Below are 20,411 nucleotides of genomic sequence, written 5' to 3' on the forward strand. Positions count from 1 at the left end.
ATAGTCGATAATAGTGAGTCCCAGGCTTCGGATTGTTGCAGATGTCGCAGCGCTTGCCTGTGGTGACATTCTCATGTCGAAGGAGAGGTTCCCCCATGCGTGTAAAAACTCTTCGAATTCGAAACACGATTACACAACGCTATTTCTCACGCACAGATATTGTTTTCATCACACATCGCCATTTTGCATACTACGATTCGGAGCCCTCTAGCGGCAGAGGGCTACAAATATGTAGACGTAAAGAATAAAGGTTTAGAATGCTAATACAGTTTGTTTTATTTAAAAAGCCTTTAGATTTTTCACATAAAAATTCGGAGACTTTACTTTTCAGCACGCCCTTGTACGATCGAGTCAGATGCTTCCAAGGAGACACTGTACGACATCAACCTCTTTGGGTTCCATTTGTTAGAGGACGCAGTGGTGAGGCGAGTTGTACCAGAACTATTTCCTTTGGCAAAACACGTGAAGGTAATCGAAATTCATCGGCAGATTAGTGAAGTTTATGGAGAAAACAATATGAGTAATAAAACGACAAGAAAATGCGCTATAGCTTATTAATATGGTGACGATGAAGTACGGAATGGAAGACCACCTATTATACTTACAATTGTTGCCGAAAGTAGATGCAAATTTTTAAAATATCTTACTCCTTAGTAATTCGTCTTTATCTAATGAGTTGCCTCAAGTTTCTTGAAGTCTACTTTATCTCAGGCTTTGAGATATAATTGTCCTAAACCATCAGTCAATTACAGAAAAATAATTACAAGCGTTATTGTTATTTATCAGAGTGCTTAGATTAAATAGCACTTTCAATAAAATCTTTAACTGCGAAATTAGAATTGCGTGACCCTTTTCCGAAAAATGCGAGATGAATTGTGAAAAGAGATGTAAAAGGAATTATACTGTAGTAATTGGTTTTGTGGGGTCAACAGCGTATTCAAACGACTTCAATAATTAACAATTAAAATTGAGTAGTGTTAGGGAACAGACATTTTTAATATGAAGTGGGATTTTACTTAATTATATAAATGACAGCTTTGGGGAAAATATTGTTTGTTTCTACATTTTAGAATAAACTGCAACAGTTTGGTATAATTTGTAGCATGAAATGTTTTCGATATTTAGTTACTGTTCTGAGAATGTCGTAAATTACAAGTAGTAAGATTCACCATGATACTTTTAGCTTAGTCGAAATATTACTGTAAGAAAGAGAATTTGCAAGTTTTGAAACTTCCCCTTTGTATGTAAATAATGACAATGCTGGAAAAACTCCTACGTTATTTGATTTTTAAACAGCTGAGCAAAACTCAACGTACTCAGTGTTCTCTTTACTTATTCTGATTATCACTAAACTGACACACAATATTTTAGCGCAACGCAGTCTGACTTTCAGTAATCCCTACAAGACAATGGCCTTGACTAACAATAACCTATACCCATCATGAATCACTTACCTCACGAAAATCTTCGTGACTCGAACTACTGCAATACAGCGAGCGCCAATACTGCCAGCTAAATAAAAGTTTCTAACTAAGTAGTGAAGGCAGCAGAGGATCAAGTAGGTAAAAAGACGAGGGCTAGTAGAAATGCTTGGGTAAAAGAAGAAATATTGAATTTAATTGATGAAAGGAGAAAATATAAAAATGCAGTAAATGAAGCAGGCGAAAAGGAATACAAACGTCTCAAAAATGAGATCGACAGGAAGTGCAAAATGGCTAAGCAGGGATGGCTAGAGGACAAATGTAAGGATGTAGAGGCTTGTCTCACTAGGGGTAAGATAGATACTGCCTACAGGAAAATTAAAGAGACCTTTGGAGAGAAGAGAACCACTTGTATGAATATCAAGAGCTCAGATGGCAACCCAGTTCTAAGCAAAGAAGGGAAGGCAGAAAGGTGGAAGGAGTATATAGAATGTTTATACAAGGGCGATGTACTTGAGGACAATATTCTGGAAATGTAAGAGGATGTAGATGAAGATGAAATGGGAGATAAGATACTGCGTGAAGAGTTTGACAGAGCACTGAAAGACCTGGGTCGAAACAAGGCCCCGGGAGTAGACAACATTCCATTAGAACTACTGATGGCCTTGGGAGAGCCAGTCATGACAAAACTCTACCATCTGGTGAGCAAGATGTATGAGACAGGCGAAATACCCACAGACTTCAAGAAGAATATAATAATTCCAATCCCAAAGAAAGCAGGTGTTGACAGATGTGAAAATTACCGAACTATCAGTTTAATAAGTCACAGCTGCAAAATACTAACGCGAATTCTTTACAGACGAATGGAAAAACTGGTAGAAGCGGACCTTGGGGAAGATCAGTTTGGATTCCGTAGAAATGTTGGAACACGTGAGGCAATACTAACCTTACGACTTATCTTAGAAGAAAGATTAAGAAAAGGCAAACCTACGTTTCTAGCATTTGTAGACTTAGAGAAAGCTTTTGACAACGTTAACTGGAATACTCTCTTTCAAATTCTGAAGGTGGCAGGGGTAAAATACAGGGAGCGAAAGGCTATTTATAATTTGTACAGGAACCAGATGGCAGTTATAAGAGTCGAGGGGCATGAAAGGGAAGCAGTGGTTGGGAAAGGAGTGAGACAGGGTTGTAGCCTCTCCCCGATGTTATTCAGTCTGTATATTGAGCAAGCAGTGAAGGAAACAAAAGAAAAATTCGGAGTAGGTATTGAAATTCGTGGAGAAGAAGTAAAAACTTTGAGGTTCGCCGATGACATTGTAATTCTGTCAGAGACAGCAAAGGACTTGGAAGAGCAGTTGAATGGAATGGACAGTGTCTTGAAAGGAGGATATAAGATGAACATCAACAAAAGTAAAACGAGGATAATGGAATGTAGTCAAATTAAATCGGGTGATGCTGAGGGGATTAGATTAGGAAATGAGACACTTAAAGTAGTAAAGGAGTTTTGCTATTTAGGGAGTAAAATAACTGATGATGGTCGAAGTAGAGAGGATATAAAATGTAGACTGGCAATGGCAAGGAAATCGTTTCTGAAGAAGAGAAATTTGTTAACATCGAGTATAGATTTAAGTGTCAGGAAGTCATTTCTGAAAGTATTTGTATGGAGTGTAGCCATGTATGGAAGTGAAACATGGACGATAACCAGTTTGGACAAGAAGAGAATAGAAGCTTTCGAAATGTGGTGCTACAGAAGAATGCTGAAGATAAGGTGGGTAGATCACGTAACTAATGAGGAGGTATTGAATAGGATTGGGGAGAAGAGAAGTTTGTGGCACAACTTGACTAGAAGAAGGGATCGGTTGGTAGGACATGTTTTGAGGCATCAAGGGATCACAAATTTAGCATTGGAGGGCAGCGTGGAGGGTAAAAATCGTAGATGGAGACCAAGAGATCAATACACTAAGCAGATTCAGATGGATGTAGGTTGCAGTAGGTACTGGGAGATGAAGAAGCTTGCACAAGATAGAGTAGCATGGAGAGCTGCATCAAACCAGTCTCAGGACTGAAGACCACACAACAACACAACTACTGAAGGCACTAACTACTAATAGGCATATTTAGCAAATGAAAGATTTTGATAGAGAACAAACAATATATTTACCTTAATAGCGTTCAAACGTCATTATATATATATATATAGTCGCGAGCGCATGAGAGGCGCTGCAGGCGATGTTGTGCCGCTAAGCTAGGGCAATCGCTTCTGTCGCCTGCTGCCACAGCCCATTAACACCATATGCACTATCGAAACATGTACGTTAGTCGTTCAGCCCCACATTGATTTCTGCAGTTATTTCACGCAGTGTTACTTGTCTGTTAGGACTGACAACTATACGCAAACGCCGCTACTAGTGGTCGTGAAGTGAAGGCCGGCGGCCACTGCATTGTCCGTGGTGAGAGGTAATGCCTGAAATTTGGTATTCTCGGTATATTCTTGACACTGTGGATCCTAACGATTTCCGAAACGGAATATCCCATGCATCTAGCTCCAACGAGCATTCGGCGTTCAAAGTTTCTTCATTTCCTTCGTGCGGCCATAATCACTTCGGAAACTTTCCCACATGAATCATCTAAGTATAAATGACAGCCCCGCCAATGCACTGCCCTTTTATACCTTGTGTACGCGATACTACCGCTATCTGTATATGTTCACATCGCTATTCCATGACTTTTGTCACCGCACCGTATTTGACATATTATCATAGAGCTATGCACACACATAGAAAGCCTAAAGAAGTCCTTTTTAGACATATTACAAGTGCACTATAAGTTTTCCCCTACTGTTTCTGCATATGTCAAGTCGATAACCAACTTCTTCCGCTCTTGAGCCCAGCATGTCCCTGTCAATTTGTTCAAAAGCAGCATGTCCCTGTCAATTTGTTCATAAGCACTGTTAATGCGAGCTAACAGTTGCGGTAGGTTTGTTGGTAGTGGATGCATGACCACTGTATTTTTCACAGCACCCCACTCACGGAGGTCACGCGGGATTAGGTCGGGAGAGAATCGAGGCCATGACATGAACGCATTTCAGGGGCATTCGGGAGGGCGACGGTTCAAACCCGCGTCTCCGGCCATCTTAATATAGGTTTTCCGTGATTTCTCTAAATCACTTAAGACAAATGCCGAGATGGCTACTTCGAAAGGGCACGGTTGCTTTCCTTCTCCATCCGACCGTAATCCGAGCTTGTGCTCAATCACTAATAATCTCGTTGTCGACGGGACGTTAAACACTAATCTCCCCCCCCTTCCCCTCCCCCCATCAAATGGTTCAAATGGCTCTGAGCAATATGGGACTTAACATCTGAGGTCATCAGTCCCCTAGAACTTAGAACTACTTAAACTTAACTCACCTAAGGACATCACACGCATCCATGCTCGAGGCAGGATTCGAACCTGCGATCGTAGCGGTCGCGCTGTACCAGACTGAAGCGCCTAGAACCGCTCTGCCACTCCGGCCGGCTCCCCCCCCCCCATCCTCCTCCTCCTTCTCCTCCTCCTCCACCTCCTCCTCCTCCTCCTCCTCTTTAAGCACAACATACACTTTCTGCTCACTGCTACAGTCACGTGGTAGACATCTGAAGTCCGGCTGCAACAATACAAATATTTTTGAGTTTATCTACATGAGTGTTTAGTTTTTTGACAATATGTCAATTAATATAGGTACAGTAACTTTATGAAGTCACTTCAGTGATCTACAGTAACCTTGTACAGTGCATTACCGTGAAGGTGGCACGTAACAGACGTCAAACTGGCATAAAGTGTGCTATCGTTTTTATATATGTAGTGTCTATTCTGTTAGATATGTCTAAAAGGGCAGACTCCATTTTTCCTTGATCCCACATATATATATATATGGCGAAATTGAAATTCCGATATTAGCCGCAATCAGGCTAAATTCAATGGCGATCAGTGAAAATTTGTGCCGGACTGGGACTCTTAGCAAGATTTCCCACTTCACGCAAGTAATCGCTTCGGCTATCTGAGCATGCTTCGCTCCAACCCAGTTTCCCCAACCTCTCCACACTGCGTATATAGGGGTTCTCTGTTCACTACCCTCATTGCTCGCAGCCTCACGCTGATTCTTGCAAGAGGTCAGATGAAGAGGGAATGATCATTAATGCCATCAAGGTGCATATGTTTATATGTGTGGTATCTCTTCCTCCACATATGATGATTCAGTGCAGATGCACTCTTCGTCAGACCTCTTGCGGTAATCAATGCAAGGGTAATGGACAGAAGACGCTACATGTGTAGTGTGTGACATGTTGGGAAATTGGATTGCAGGTGAAGTGTGCTCAGATAGCCGAACGATTATGGCGACCGCTCGTGTAAAGTGGGAAATTCGAGCTCGAGTACCAGTCTGACACAAATTTTCACGGTCACCATTGAATTTGCTTCAGTGTCACATTGCGGTTAATGACAGAAATTCAACTTCGTCATAAAGTGTACCACTTGAGTAGGGGAGTAGAGGTGAGAGCAGAGTGGTGTCGTTGACAGAGGGCGAGGAGGGCGAGTGGCCGATGCGGCGCGCCTACCGGCTGGAGGACTTCCTGTGGACGGGGTCCGGCGACGGCGCGCTACCCCCACAGGGGCCCGGCGCCTCCGCCGCCCACGCACCCGCCACGACCACCGTGTTCCGCACCACCACCGTGCTCACCACCGTCTTCCCCACCAGCACGCCCACGCTCGTGGTCGTCGTCGTCACCAGCTCGCCAGTAGTTAGCCCGGTAAGTGTGCCGGCGAATATCTCCAGCCAGAAATAATGCATGATAATCTGGCACTTGACAACGACTATTGCTGTGCAGCATCGAACTCAGACACAGCAATTATTTATTATTGTGCGTCTCTTATTTTATGTCATCATTCACTTAACTTGCCCAAGCAGCACTATGCATAGATATTTGGTACTAAATGGTATTTAATTTCAAAAGAATCATTACAGTGCTACATCTTTTCATGCTGGCACATGAAACATTGGAATACTTTTTACAAGTACATTCAAGACGACAATTTTCACTTACCTTTCACAGATCTTCAATGTGCCCTCCATGGATGCATGCAGACATTCGAACAATAGTCAAAAACATCCCATACTTTCACAAGCATCTCAGGAGTTTCAGCATTCGTTCCTGTTAATATGAGGGACTTTCTCTTCATAATAGTTGCTGCGTGGTAGGGCCGAGGGAGGGGGAGGGGGGCAAAAGAATTGAGTGTTTAAAAAACTTATACAAAAACGTTATATACCACGATATCAGGTGATCTTGGATGACAACTGTGGAGTACGATATCCATGCACCTCTTAGGGTCGATCTATCATTGAGGCAGCTCTCTGTAAAGGAATACTCTTATATGTGGGCGCCAGTAAGGTTCATTCCTGCTGAAAAATGAAATATTCGGTATTTTGTCGCAATAATGAAAAAACTACTCAAACCAAATTATTTTTATAACTGAAGTGACAAAGAAACTTTGCGCATTCAAATGCAGAGATATGTAAACAGGCAGAATACGACGCTGCGCTCGGCAATGCCTATATAGGACAACAAGTGTCTGACACAATTGTTAGACCGGTTACTGCTGCTACAGTGACAGGTTATAAAGACCTAAGTGAGTTTGAACGTGGTGTTATAGACGGCCCACGAGCGATGGGATACAGCATCTTCGAGGTAGCGATGAAATGGCAATTTTCCCGTACGATCATTTCACGAGTGTACCGTGAATATCAAATCTCTCACATCGATGTGACCGGAAAAAGATTCTGCAAGAACGGGACCAACGACGACTGAGGAGAATCCTTCAACGTGACAGAAGTGCAACCCTTCCGCTCATTGCTGCAGATTTCAGTGCTGGGCCGTCAACAAGTGTCAGAGTGTGAACTGTTCAATGAAACATCATCGATGCGGGCTTTCGGAGCCGAAGGCCCATTCGTGTACCCTTGATGACTGCACGACACAAAGCTTTACGCCTTGCCTGGGCCCGTCAACACCTGCCTTGAACTGTTAATGACTGGAACCACGTTACCTAGTCGGACGACTCTCATTTCTAATTGTATCGAGCGGATAGGCGTGCACCGGTATGGAGACATGAATCCATGGATGCTGCTTATCAGCAGGGGACTGTTCAAACTAATGAAGGCTCTGCAATGGTGTGGGGCGTGTGCAGTCGAAGTGATATGGGACCCCTGGGGCGTCTAGATACCACTCTGACAGGTGACACGTACGTAAGCATCCTGTCTGATCGCCTGCATCCATTCATATCCATTGTGCATTCCGACGGACATGGGCAGTTCCAGCAGGACAGTGCGACACCCCACACGCCCAGAATTGCTACACAGTGGCTCCAGGAACACTCTTCTGAGTTTAAACGCTTCCGCTGGCCACCAAGCTCCACAGACATGAAAATTATTGAGCATATCTGGGATGCCTTGCAAGGCGCTGTTCGGAAGAGATCTCCATCCTCTCGTACGGATTTAGGGATAGCCCTGCTAGATTCATTGTGTCAATCCGCTCAAGCACTATTTCAGACATTGGTTGAGTCCATGGCACATCGTGTTCTGGCACTTGTGCGTGCTCGCGGGGGCCCTACACGATATTAGCCAGGTATACCAATTTCTTTGGCTCTTCAGTGTGTATATACTAGCCTTTCCCCTGCAGCTTTGCCCATGTATGCATTCGACATATATACTGAACTCACTTCTTCCTCCTCCTCTCTGTGTCCACCTCTTCCACCCTCTGTGTACCTAATCCTGACAACTCTATCTATCTATCTATCTGTCCTCTCTCTCTCTCTCTTTCTCTCTCTCTTCATGTCCTCCACCCCCTCTCTCTGTCTATTTTCTCCACTACCTTTCTCTGACCACATACCCTCCCTGTAACCATATTCTCCTTCCCCTCTCTCTTTCCATCTTCTCCTCCCCTTCTTCCTTTTTCATCTGCCCACTACCCCTCTACACCTTCCACCCATCTAAGGCATCTCCATCTCCTCCCATCTCTCTGTTCATTTCCTCCTCCCCCTCATTCTGTCAGTCCCTTCGTCTGTCGACCTCAATCTCTTCCCAACCATGCTCATCAGCACACATATCCCCTTCAGTACACTTCAGTAAAGCAGGCTGGTACTTTTCTCACATGCTTGTCATTTAATGGCAGGCTAAACATCAGGGGTTGAAAATAATTTATTTGACCCTGACATAAAGGTCGCCATACTAAGCAGGTCGATTGTACTCCAACACAAGACGCTTTTCAAGCAGGGAGGCCTACATGTCAGGGTCTGTAACATCAGTTCTTGTGCCTTACATGTAGGATGCCCTGCAAATCAGGTTGATTTGGCATTCTGATACTGTTCCCACACAACATACCTGTCATGCAAAGCAGCTTATATGCCAGAAGCTGGAAAAAACACATTTTTCCCATGCCTCTACTCCTATAGGGGTTAGGACGTTAATAAGCCCCATACTGCTGCTACTCGTGAGACCTGCTGTTCCCATGCCACATTTTCTTGTAATAGATTGAGGGGTTTAGGAGAAGACCCTGGACATACACTATACATTCTGCTATATATATATATATGGTCCTTGCCGTCTGTGGGTACAAACGAAAGGGGCGAGTAGAGGACAATCAAACAAGCTAATAATCTTAAAAAAATAGTTCTGGAAACCAAAGGTTGTGCCAATGTTACAAAGCATTTGATGGCGTTCTTTAGGTGTGAAAGAATGCACGTGTGGTACATACATGATGATGCATCAGAACATTTTCACTTTGTTGTTCCAGAATATGTACCACAAATTTTCAGTAAGAAGTGTATCAGTCATGCATCGACAATACGATCGCCTCCCGGCTCCCCTGAGTTGATAGCATTCGATTTTTGTGTGTGTGGACATTTAAAACTTTGGTATATTCCAGCCCTATTGAAAGTGTTGATGAATTCTGGGAAGGCATGGTGGGTGGTTGTCAAGGATTTGGTACATGCTTGCGATTTTTTAACATCTACAGGCATCAATGAGGAAACGTGCTGAAAACTACCTATGGAGCAGTTGTTGCAGTGTAATTGTTCTGAAGTGTGTTTATAGAATAAAAATCTGCTTGAGTTGCCAGTAATTTCTTAATTTATTCCACGAGCAATCTCGAAGCATAAAGCTTCATCTTCAGGTGACATGGGTACATAAACCTGCGGCGGTTGGTGGTCGGCATGTCGTGCTGTCCAGGTGGGTGCTGTGGTTTCTGGCCCTTCGCTCCCAGGCGTTAGTTTTACGTGGATGTGATTCCCCATGACTGACTGGCCGACTGCCACACATTCATGTTCCCGTAATTATTTGGTGGCACTTGAAGATGAAGCGTGGCCGTGCGGTTCTAGGTGCTTCGGTCTGGAACCGCGTGACCGCTACGGTCGCAGGTTCGAATCCTGCCTCGGGCATGGATGTGTGTGATGTCCTTAGGTTTTTAGGTTCAAGTAGTTCTAAGTTCTAGGGGACTGATGACCACAGACGTTAAGTCCCATAGTGCTCAGAGCCATTTGAATCATTTGAAGATGAAGCTTTATGCTTCGAAACCGGTCTTGTAATATATCAAGAAATTACTGGCAACTGAAGCAGATCTTTATGCTATAAATAATGTCCTCAGTTGCGGTTATTCACTTGACCAATTATTTTGTCGTGAAGTGTGTGAAGCTGCAGTTTGGATCCTCAGGATCTCCATTATAAGATGTTCATGAACTCAGTCATAATGAATTGTATTCGGGAAATCAATGGTTTCTGGATCTACATCTACATCTATACACCGCAAGCCACCTAGTGGCGTATGGCAGCGGGTACTTTTTGCGTCATTGTCACTCCGCCTTTTTCCTATTCCAGATGCGTACGGTTCGCGGGAAGAACGGTTACTGGCAAGCCTCCGTGTGGGCCACAATGTGTCTGATTTTATCTTCATGTTATTTTCGCGAGATATACATAGATTGAAGCAATACTTGGTTGACTGCTGTAGGAACGCACCTCCGTGATCTTGAACCGTGAACCATAACGTGATGTACAACGCCTCTCTTAGCAGCGTCTGCCACTGGAGTTAGCTGAGCATCTCGGTGACGCTTTCGCGCTTACAAAATGAAACTGTAACGCAACATGCTGCTATTCTTTGGATTTTCTCCACTTCCTCTATCAGTCCTATCTGTTACGGATACCACACTGACGAGCAATATTCAAGTATTGGCCGAACAACTAAGTGTTTTTTAAGATACTTTCTTTGTTGATGGACTACATATCTTTTCTTTCGGTGAATCTGTCTGGCATCTGCCTTACCCGCAAATAATTTTATGTGGTCTTTCCGTTTCAAATTGCTTCGTACGCATATATGAAGATGTTTTATGGAAGTAACTGCTTGCAGTGATTGTTCTGCAATAGTGTAATCATACAATAAAGGGTCTTTATGTCTATGCATACATTTGTTTCTGTTACGGGCCAATTGCCACTCGCTGCACCAAGAGTTGACCCTCTGCATAACTTCCTACATTTAGCTGCTGTTTTCTAGCCCTGCGATTTCTCTGCATACAACAGCATCATCTGCGAAATGCCTCTTTGGAACTTCCGACGTTATCTACTACGTCATTGTGTATATTGTCAAAACTAATGGTCCTATAACACTACTTTGGGGCGGGCCTGAAGCTACTGTACGTCTGAAGACTTCTCTCCATTCAGAATGATGGCCTGTGTTCTATTCGCTAGAAACTCTTCAGTCCCATCTCTCAGTTGGTCTGATATTCCGTACGCACGTATTTTGTTCATTAGATGGCAATGCGGAACTCTGTCGAAAGGATTCCGGAAGTCCAAGATCACGTAAATACTAGTTTCTGGGTCTCATACACGAAAAGAGCGAGCTTGGTTTCACACGATCGTTGTTTTAGAACCCATGTGCTTCCTGCAGTGGTACAGAGGATATTTTCGATCTTTTTTTCCCCCTTTATTGTGATTTTAAAACCCGTACAACAGGTAGGCTGGCAGCAGCATTCTACGCTGCTCTTCAGCCGTAGAATAGACAATGAGAAAAACATAAGGAATACACATAATTTACATAATGGCGGGTAATAAAACAGATGACACATAAGTACAAAACCACGGAGCCGTTCACACTCGACGATATTCCACACTACAAACTGTTGACACGACGCACAAACACTGATGATGTCGATGGCACATGTGAACGATGGAGCGGAACGGTGAACACCAACCACAAGACACGACGGCACGCACGAGAAACGGATGGCGATGATCTCCGGCGCACGAATGTCCACGTAATGTGTGCGAGTCCGGGAACCTGCCAAGAGGGGAAGAAGGGTGAGGGGGAGGGAGAGGGGAGAGCAAAGATGCCAGTGGCAGAGGAGATGGGAGGAGGAGTGGAGGGACGGGAGTAGGGGAGGCCCGGGGGAAGAGGGGTGGAGGAAGAGGGGATGGGGGGAAAAGGAGAGAGAAGGGAGGGAGGGTGCCCAAAGGAAAAAACACAGGAAGCGGGAGGGAAGGATCAAAGTTGGTAGGAGGGGTAGATGGAGGAGAGGAGGACATCATCAGGGAGGGGGAGCTGGCGGAAGCCACCTTGGGAGAGGGTAAGGAGGGTGGAGAGATGGAGAGCAGGTGGGATGTGGAGATACAGGTGCTGCAGCGGGCGGGGGTGGGAGAGGATGGGTGAGGCAAGAGGGTGAGGAGGATCGAGTTTACAGGAGGTGTAGAGGATCCTTATCCCTTCGAGGAAAAGGAGGAGGTGGGGGAACGGAATTAGGTCGTACAGGTTCCGCATGGGGGAGGGGAGATGGATGCGATAGGCGAGGCGGAGAACATGGCGTTCAAGAATCTGAAGGGATTTGTAAAAGGTATGGGGGGGGGCGGAGATCCAGACAGGATGGGCGTAACAGAGGATAGGGCGGATGAGGGATTTATAGGTGTGGAGTATGGTGGAGGGGTCCAGACCCCCCGTACGGTTGGAAAGGAGCTTGAGGAGACGGAGTCGGGAGCATGCTTTGGCTTGGACTCTCCGGAGATGGGGGGTCGAGGGGAGGCGACGGTCAAGGGTGGCACCAAAGTACTTAAGGGTGGGGGTGAGGGCGATAGGACAGTCATACATGGTTAGATAGAAATCGAGGAGGCAGAAGGAAGGGGTGGTTTTGCCTACAATGATCGCCTGGGTTTTGGAGGGATTGACCTTAAGCAACCACTGGTTGCACCAAGCGGTGAACCGTTCTAGATGGGATTGGAGAAGGTGCTGGGAACGCTGCAGGGTGGGGGCAAGGGCAAGGAAGGCGGTGTCATCGGCAAACTGGAGAAGGTGGACGGGGGGTGACGGCCGCGGCATGTCCGCTGTATACAAAAGGTACAGAAGGGGGGAGAGGACGCAGCCTTGGAGCACACTAGCGGAGGGAAACAAGGTGTAGGAATCCGTGTTATGGATAGTGACGTAGGAAGGACGTTGGGAGAGAAAGGAGCCCATCAGACGGACGTAGTTAATAGGAAGGGCGAAGGTTTGGAGCTTAGAAGAGGAGACCGGAGTGTCATAAGCGGTCATAGACACGTTCGGGGTCCAGGGAGAGGAAGATATCGGAGCGACGGGAATTAAGCTGTTCGGAAAAGAGATGAGTGAGGTGAAGGAGAAGGTCATCCGAACAGATGGACGGCCGAAAGCCACACTGGGTAACGGGAAGGAGGCGGTGCTGGTGGAGATGCTGGTGGATGCGGCGGGTGAGGATGGAATTTTCGATCTTCAGAAATGTCATAATATACGAGCATAAGACATGTTCCAAATTCTACAACAGACCGATGGTTATTAGGACTATTTGCTTGTTTTGTTATCCTCTAGGGGGTCCCTGATTTCAAAATTAAATATCTCGAAAACTAAGATCGATAGAAGACACAAATGGTACGTTTATTGCGAGAACTGTAAGAATTTATTGCAGAAGTTATACTGAAGTTTGGAAATAGTTCGGAATTCTGCTAATAGATGACGCTGTAATCGCAGTACGTTGTGACTGTAAATAATGCGCCGCAACTCAGAGCGATAAGTGCTTCCGTTGAAACGTGAAAAGAGGCTGGCGTATCGAAGGAAGAGGTTGAAATCATGCATTCCGTTGAACAATATTTCTGGTACTGGAATACCACAGGTTAGAACACAGTCCTACGGCAACAAGGCACAGTTATGAAACACGTATTAATGTTTCAAAAGTATCGGATGCAAAAACCATTCGCAAGCTCGTCGCCAAATTCCAGCGGATCTAGCGGGAAAAATCGGCCCCTTACAAACGGTAGTTATTCCCTAAAATGTCGCCACCGTGAATGGGATTCAGCAAAATCCAAGGAAATTCGTCCGAAGAATTGCAGCAGAGATTGATCTGAAGCGTTATATCGCACATAAAATACTGAGCCAGAGCCTGCACATGTCTTCATTAAAAATTCAAAGCCACAAGGCCATACCTGAGGAGCTTTGCGCCAGAGGGCTGACTTAGCGAACCAGATTGTCACAATGATTGATAATGAAAGATTTGATGTTGGCTGCAAAAAAAATGGCTCTGAGCACTATGGGACTTAACATCTGAGGTCATCAGTCCCCTAGAACTTAGAACTACTTAAACCTAACTAACCTAAGGACATCACACACATCCATGCCCGAGACAGGATTCGAACCTGCGAGCGTAGCGGTCGCGCGGTTCCAGACTGAAGCGCCTAGAACCGCTCGGCCACACCGGCCGACTGTTAGCTGCATCTCGTTCAGAAATGAGGCACACTTGCACCTGAAAGGAGTCGTGAATAAACAACACTGGAGATTTTGGGGCTCGGATAATCTTCATTTGGGTGAAGCCAAACCACTGTATTCTCCCAAAGTTACTGTTTGAGCAGCGGTATGCAGCATAGGGATTATTGGTTCCTTTATGCGCGAAACGATCGTTAGTGAACGTTAAGTTGCAATTTTGGAGCAATTCGTCGCCTCATAGCTATCGTTGGAGAATCGACCAGTCACCGAGTGTTCCATGGAAGATGGGGCCAGACCACATCACACCGAACGGGTGTTTCCCTTTCTTGATGAATACTTCGGGAATAGAGTTAATGCGGTGAATTACTGCAAATTTTCTGACGGAGGGTTACCACCACATTCGCCTGATGTGACTCCTTGTGACTACTTTCGTGGAACACCACGCTGCATGAACTTGAATGGGCGAGCTGTATGGTATATGAATCCGTTTCCGTTGAGACACTACAGTATGTTATGGCAAATTTGACTGTTCTTTTGCGCCACCTCCGTACTGCCAGTGGTGGACATTTCGAAAAGGTTGCGATATGACTGCAAAGACTGCTTGCAGAGGACGAGTTTAATTATGCGCGCTGATGCTGTATGAGCTGCACAGCGAACAGCGCCATCTGTTAGCAGCTTTTCGAACTATTTCGGAACTTCTGTATAGCTTTGTATAAAATTTTTACAGGTTTCGCAATAAAAATCACCTTTCGTTGCACTCTTACATCGAATTCAGTTTCCGAGATACTTAATTTTGAACTCAGGGACTCCTTCGTTCGTCACTCTGTATAGTAGTCAAACAGCCTGTGTATTGATTAGCAGTAGCAGAATTAACTGTTATAGAGATTGTAATTAGTTACATTCATTTAACTTTCATTCTATTAACACTGTTAATGCGTCAGGATTGGCCAGGAGGCGAAAGAAGAGGCATCCGTTGAGACGAAAAATCAAACATATTTTTAACTGCATGAATGTTTAATGCAGTAAAGAGGAAAGTCAGGCTTAGAGGAGCTGCCGAAACTGAATGGGCTACCGCCCAAGAGAGCTGAGCATCTGGTCGGGTCGGAAGCTGCCTGCAGAAGAGAGCGGGGGCGTGTTCACTCCCAGCGGCTGGCCGCGGTCCCACCCCCACTTGACCACCTCCAAGCCTCCCTACTGGTTGGCCAAGTCAAAGACGTGAAGTTCGGTATCGTTACCTCGTCAGCAACACGTGAATTTAGCTGCTGATGGTTCAACACTTGAGTTTAAAAGTGGTTGTGTGCGGTTCTGGGCAACGTGACTGAGACACTGCAAATAGCCACCAGGCAGAACGCTCTGACGAACATCCAGTGGAAAATAAAAATCAATTTTTATACTAATAAATCCATTCACTAACGGCCGCCACTATACAACACCATTTTATTTTTATTCATTTTTCGCTGAATACACGGTTTTGCCTGGGTGTGTATTAATTCCGATATTCTATAGTCCACCTCCTCCTTCTCCCTCTTTGTGTCCATCTACTCCACACCCCCGCCCCCCCCCCCCATCTCTGTCCATCTCCTCCGCCCCTTCTCTCTGTCGAATGCCTCCGCACCCTCCTCTCTCTCCATCTCCTTCTACCTCTCTCTCTCTGTCCATCTGCTCCTCCCCCTCTGTCCGTCTGCTCCTTCCTCACTGTCCATCTGCTGCTCCTCTCTCCTTTGCACTTCCTCTGCACTCCTCTCTGCGTCCATCTCCTCCTCCTTCTCCTCCTCATACTGTCCATGTTCTACCAATCTAGATGTTCATCTCCTCCTGCCTCCTCTCTCTGTGCCTGTCGTTCTCTTTTCATTCTCTGTCCATCTCTTCGTCACACATCTCTCTCTCTCTCTCTTTCTCTGTGTCTCTCCATCTCCTCCTCTCTGTCCACTCCCTCATCCCCTCTCTCTGTCTCCTCCTTCCCCCTCTCTGTCTGCAACCGAGCGAGATGGCACAGTGGTTAGCAGACTGGACTCGCATTCGGGAGGACGACGGTTCAAGCCCGCGTCCGGCCATCCTGATTTATGTTCTCCGTCATTTCCCTAAATCGCTTCAGGCAAATGCTGGGATGGTTCCTTCGAAAGGGCGCGGCAGACTTCCTTCCCCATACATCCTTAATCTGATGAGACCGATGACCTCTCTGTCTGGTCTCCTCCCCCACAACAACCCAACCCAACCTCTCTGTCTGGCCATCTCCTACCCCCCACCTCAATGAAAGGCTGGTGATCCTTAGTCACACAGTACTTATTTCCAGATCGTAACTAATATGTGTACCAAATTTGGTTGAAACTGTTCCAGAGATTTAGGATGAACTTTTTGTCCATGGCTTTGCCTGCATATGCACATGTCATTTACCATACTTCATACGTATTTGGACACATATTTCACCTTTATTTGTATGGTATTAGTCAGTGCTGTTTCATTTTCACGCGTTTCAGTATTCATGACGTGGTATCTACTGAGCTATATGTGATACAATTATATTCTTCTGTTGGTACATTCAGTGGAAGATGTGAATACTGTCTGCAAAATGTGTCTTGAATAAAGTTAATAGTAAAGATGTAATAAATTAAAGGTCATGCTTTATGTGGTAGTTGTGTTTTGTCTGTTGAACGGGGACTTAGAAACGATGGAGAGGCTTCGTCCACGCCGTAGCCCTCATAACAGGTTACGGTAGTCACCCCACCCCACCACCGCCCCACACCGAAACCAGGGTTACTGTTCGGTTCGGCCCCTAGTGGACCCCCCAGGAACGTCTCATACCAGACAAGGGTAACCCCAAACGTCTGCATGGTAGAGTAATTATGGTGTACGCGTACGTGGAGACAGTGCAGCAATCGCCGACAAAATGTAACTGAGGCGGAATATGAGGAACCAACCCACATTCGCCGAGGCAGATGGAAATCCGCATTAAAAACCATCCACAGTCTGGCCGGAACACTGGCCCTCGACACTAATCCGCTGGGCGGATTCGTTCCGGGGACTGGCACGCCTTCCTGCTCGGGAAGCAGCGCGTTAGACAGCGCTGCTGGCCGGGTGGGCTCGAGCGGCAGTTACTGAGAGTAGTGAGCTACACTGCTTTTTCACCCTCACCCACCCCTCTTTGATGAGTAGATGGTTCTTACCCCAACTGCGAATCTTTCCAGACAATAAGCGACACGTATAACAAGTGTGGCTGAAATCTGTTCATTGTTTAGGAGGAGATGTGGAACATACATACATTAATATACACGAATATATACATTCATTTTTATTATGTGTATGGAAACAATTGTTATTGTCATTTCTTAAGTAACTAAGACATAAAAGGTACGATTTGTGTAAAATCTTACTGTGATGTAAAGAGAGGTCCTGAACGCCCTGATAAGGGGAAGTGAAGAAAGTGTTGAAACGCTTGTGGTGTGATCAGCCAGCGACGAGCATCCGCCCTACGCCGACGCTGGCGCCGGGCGGCCCCTCCAGCTCTGCGCCGCCGCCCCCGCCGCCTCCGCCGCCCGCGCCCACGGAGCCCGACCCCGGCTGGACGGCGGAGCAGCGCTACTGGCTGCTCACCGTGGTCAAGCAGCCCCCTGGCCGGCCGCCGCCCACGCTGCGGGAGCTCGAGGCGCGCCTCGCTCGCCTCTACCGCATCGCCTTCGACAGGTGACTTTACTTCTCTACAGTTCTCTGGCCCCCACTGTGTCTGCAGTCTTCCTCCCATTCAGTCGATTCTTGCCTCCCGTATGCAGTTGCTCACGACCTGGGCGCTGTGAGGTGGAGTATTATCGTCGTGAATGACTAATCTTTTCTTCTTCTTGAGTCACGCATTTTTTTCCGATGAATATCTTTCGGAATATGGGATGATGGGGGAGGGTAAACATATCAATTAGAACTAAGGAGCCCTGGTCCGGAAACGACCTAGTCGAAGAGAAAATCGTTCTGATACCTCTGACGATGTGGTCCCCAAGGATAGACGAATACTATTGTGCTTTCCACAATGACGAGATCACACATGAGATGCCACGAAACATTCCCCAGACCCTAACGATCCGTCCACCGGCCGACGACACTTTGCTTTCAGACGTCCCACGCCGTACATGCCAACGGCCATCTGTCCGATGGAGCATCAAACGCGATTCACCTGAAAAGGTCACCTGTCGCCCCTTACTGGATTTCCATTTGCGGTATTCCAGCCTTCGTCGCCCATGAACTACAGGCAGAATAGATGCATAAACCAGATGCGTGCTGCAGAGGCTCATATATAGCCAAGTTCGCAGAACGGTCGTAGAGGAGACACTGTTGTTGGTAGCCACTTGGGCGTTCAGTTGGTCAACAGTTGCACGTCTGTTCGGCCATTCACTTCTGCGCAGCAGTCGTGGTGCGACACATCTGCCTCAGCGCCATTTGGCATGCATGGGATACTTTATCCATGGCAGCACGCGAACAGTTTACAAACTTGGCCGTTTCGAGAATGCTTCCCTCTCTGACTGAAAGCCAGTGACCGTGCTCTCTTGGTCGTCAGATAAATCACTCCGTTTCTGTATTACAACAACGACTGCACTATTTTCCGCGCCCCCCCCCCCCCCCCCGACACACTTTATACACTCTTCACAGCTAATGTGAGTGGTTGTTGCAGGTTGTTGCCGGACATAGGCGGTGGTCACGTTAATGTGCCTAGTTTTGTATGTACCAGTAATGTTGTTGCTAAGATTGCACGCTAGAGAAAACCAACGAGCACTTAAATGTAGAGATTGATGGCGTACTACGAGGGTAATCTCAAAAGTAAGGTATCCTTTTTTATATAAATACGAAGACCTGTTTATTTCTGCAATGGTTTACATCATATGGAGTTGGATCAGTTGCGTAGGGCGGCCACTCTGTCAGACATTGGATTGGTTCCTGTCGAGGCTATTGATAGGGGGGATTTCACAAGGCATGGCCTACATCTCAATAGGAAAGGGAAGGGTAAACTGGCACGGTTGTTAGCGAAATCCATTAGGGGGGACACTAGTACTCATGGATGTACCTCTTTTTTAGACTAATATCAGTGTCCAATGAGAAGTTCAGGCAGGCAGGTGCTGAAGAGGTTCAAAACTCACAAAATTCTCACAACAGGAAAGTAAATAATAATGTTACTATATTTAACCACAATATTGGTGGATTAAAGAAAAAACGAGATTCTCACAAAAGTAAAGTAAAAAATAATGTTACTATTTTTCACCAAAATATTCCTGGATTGAAGAATAAAGTAGATGAGTTACTGGTTTGTTTAGATGACATTGAATCTGATAATGTAATAGATATACTATGCCTGTCTGAGCATCACATTGTGTCTGATATGTAAAAGGTAAAGATCAGTGGTTATAAACCAGCTGCACATATGAGTAGAGAGAATAAGGTGGAAGGAGGAGTTGCCATATATGTCAAAAGTTATCACTGTGTAGAAAGCTTAGATACAAAAAAGTTTTGTCTACAGCAACATATAAAAGCATGTGCTTGTCAACTTAAACTGAAGGAGGGCTCTTTTATAATTGTAACAGTATATAGGTCCCCTTCAGGAAACTTTCATTTATTCCTGGAAAACTTGGATGCCTTGTTGTGCTATCTGTCAGATAGGGGAAAGCAAACTATTATTTGTGGGGACTTCAATGTGTAATAGGAAAAATGACCTGGACGTCTTGCTTGGTTCTTTCAGTTTGATATCAGTCATTAATTTTCCTACTCGGGTAGTAAAGGACAGTAACACATTGATAGATAACACTTTTATAAACCAAGATATGTTTAAAAACATAAATTCTTGTCCTGTTGAGAATGGGCTTTCTGATCATGATGCTCAGCTAGTTACAGTATATGACATAGCTCTTTTCAGTAATTCAAAACTACCCTCCAAAGCTATGCGTTCAATTAACGACTCAACAATTAGAAATTTCAGAGAAAATCTTCAGCAGTTAGACTGGGATGAGGTGTACAAGGAACCCGATGCTAATTTAAAATATAACTTATTTTGTGATACACTTGTAAGAGATTTTGAAAACTGTTTCCCCAAGAAAGTAGTTAAATGTAATTATAAGAAACCACGCAAAAAACCTTGGCTTGCTAAAGGAATAAAAATATCTTGTAACCACAAAAGGGAACTGTATCTAACAACAAGAGAGAGTAATGACCAGGAAACAGTCAAATATTATAAAAACTACTGTGCTAC

At 45.4% G+C, this 20,411-nt stretch overlaps 1 protein-coding gene across 1 annotated transcript in view; it reads left to right on the forward strand.

Moving 5' to 3' along the window:
- Positions 1–5,998: 5,998 nt before the first annotated feature.
- Positions 5,999–20,411, forward strand: part of LOC124622891 — a 176,480-nt gene continuing 162,067 nt past the window's right edge. The window contains exons 1-2 of the mRNA XM_047148680.1: positions 5,999–6,205; positions 17,739–17,872. Coding sequence (XP_047004636.1) covers positions 5,999–6,205; positions 17,739–17,872 — 341 coding nt within the window. The remainder of the gene's footprint in view (positions 6,206–17,738; positions 17,873–20,411) is intronic.

The sequence above is a fragment of the Schistocerca americana genome, chromosome 7 (genome assembly GCF_021461395.2).
Source record: "Schistocerca americana isolate TAMUIC-IGC-003095 chromosome 7, iqSchAmer2.1, whole genome shotgun sequence".
NCBI lineage: Eukaryota > Metazoa > Arthropoda > Insecta > Orthoptera > Acrididae > Schistocerca > Schistocerca americana.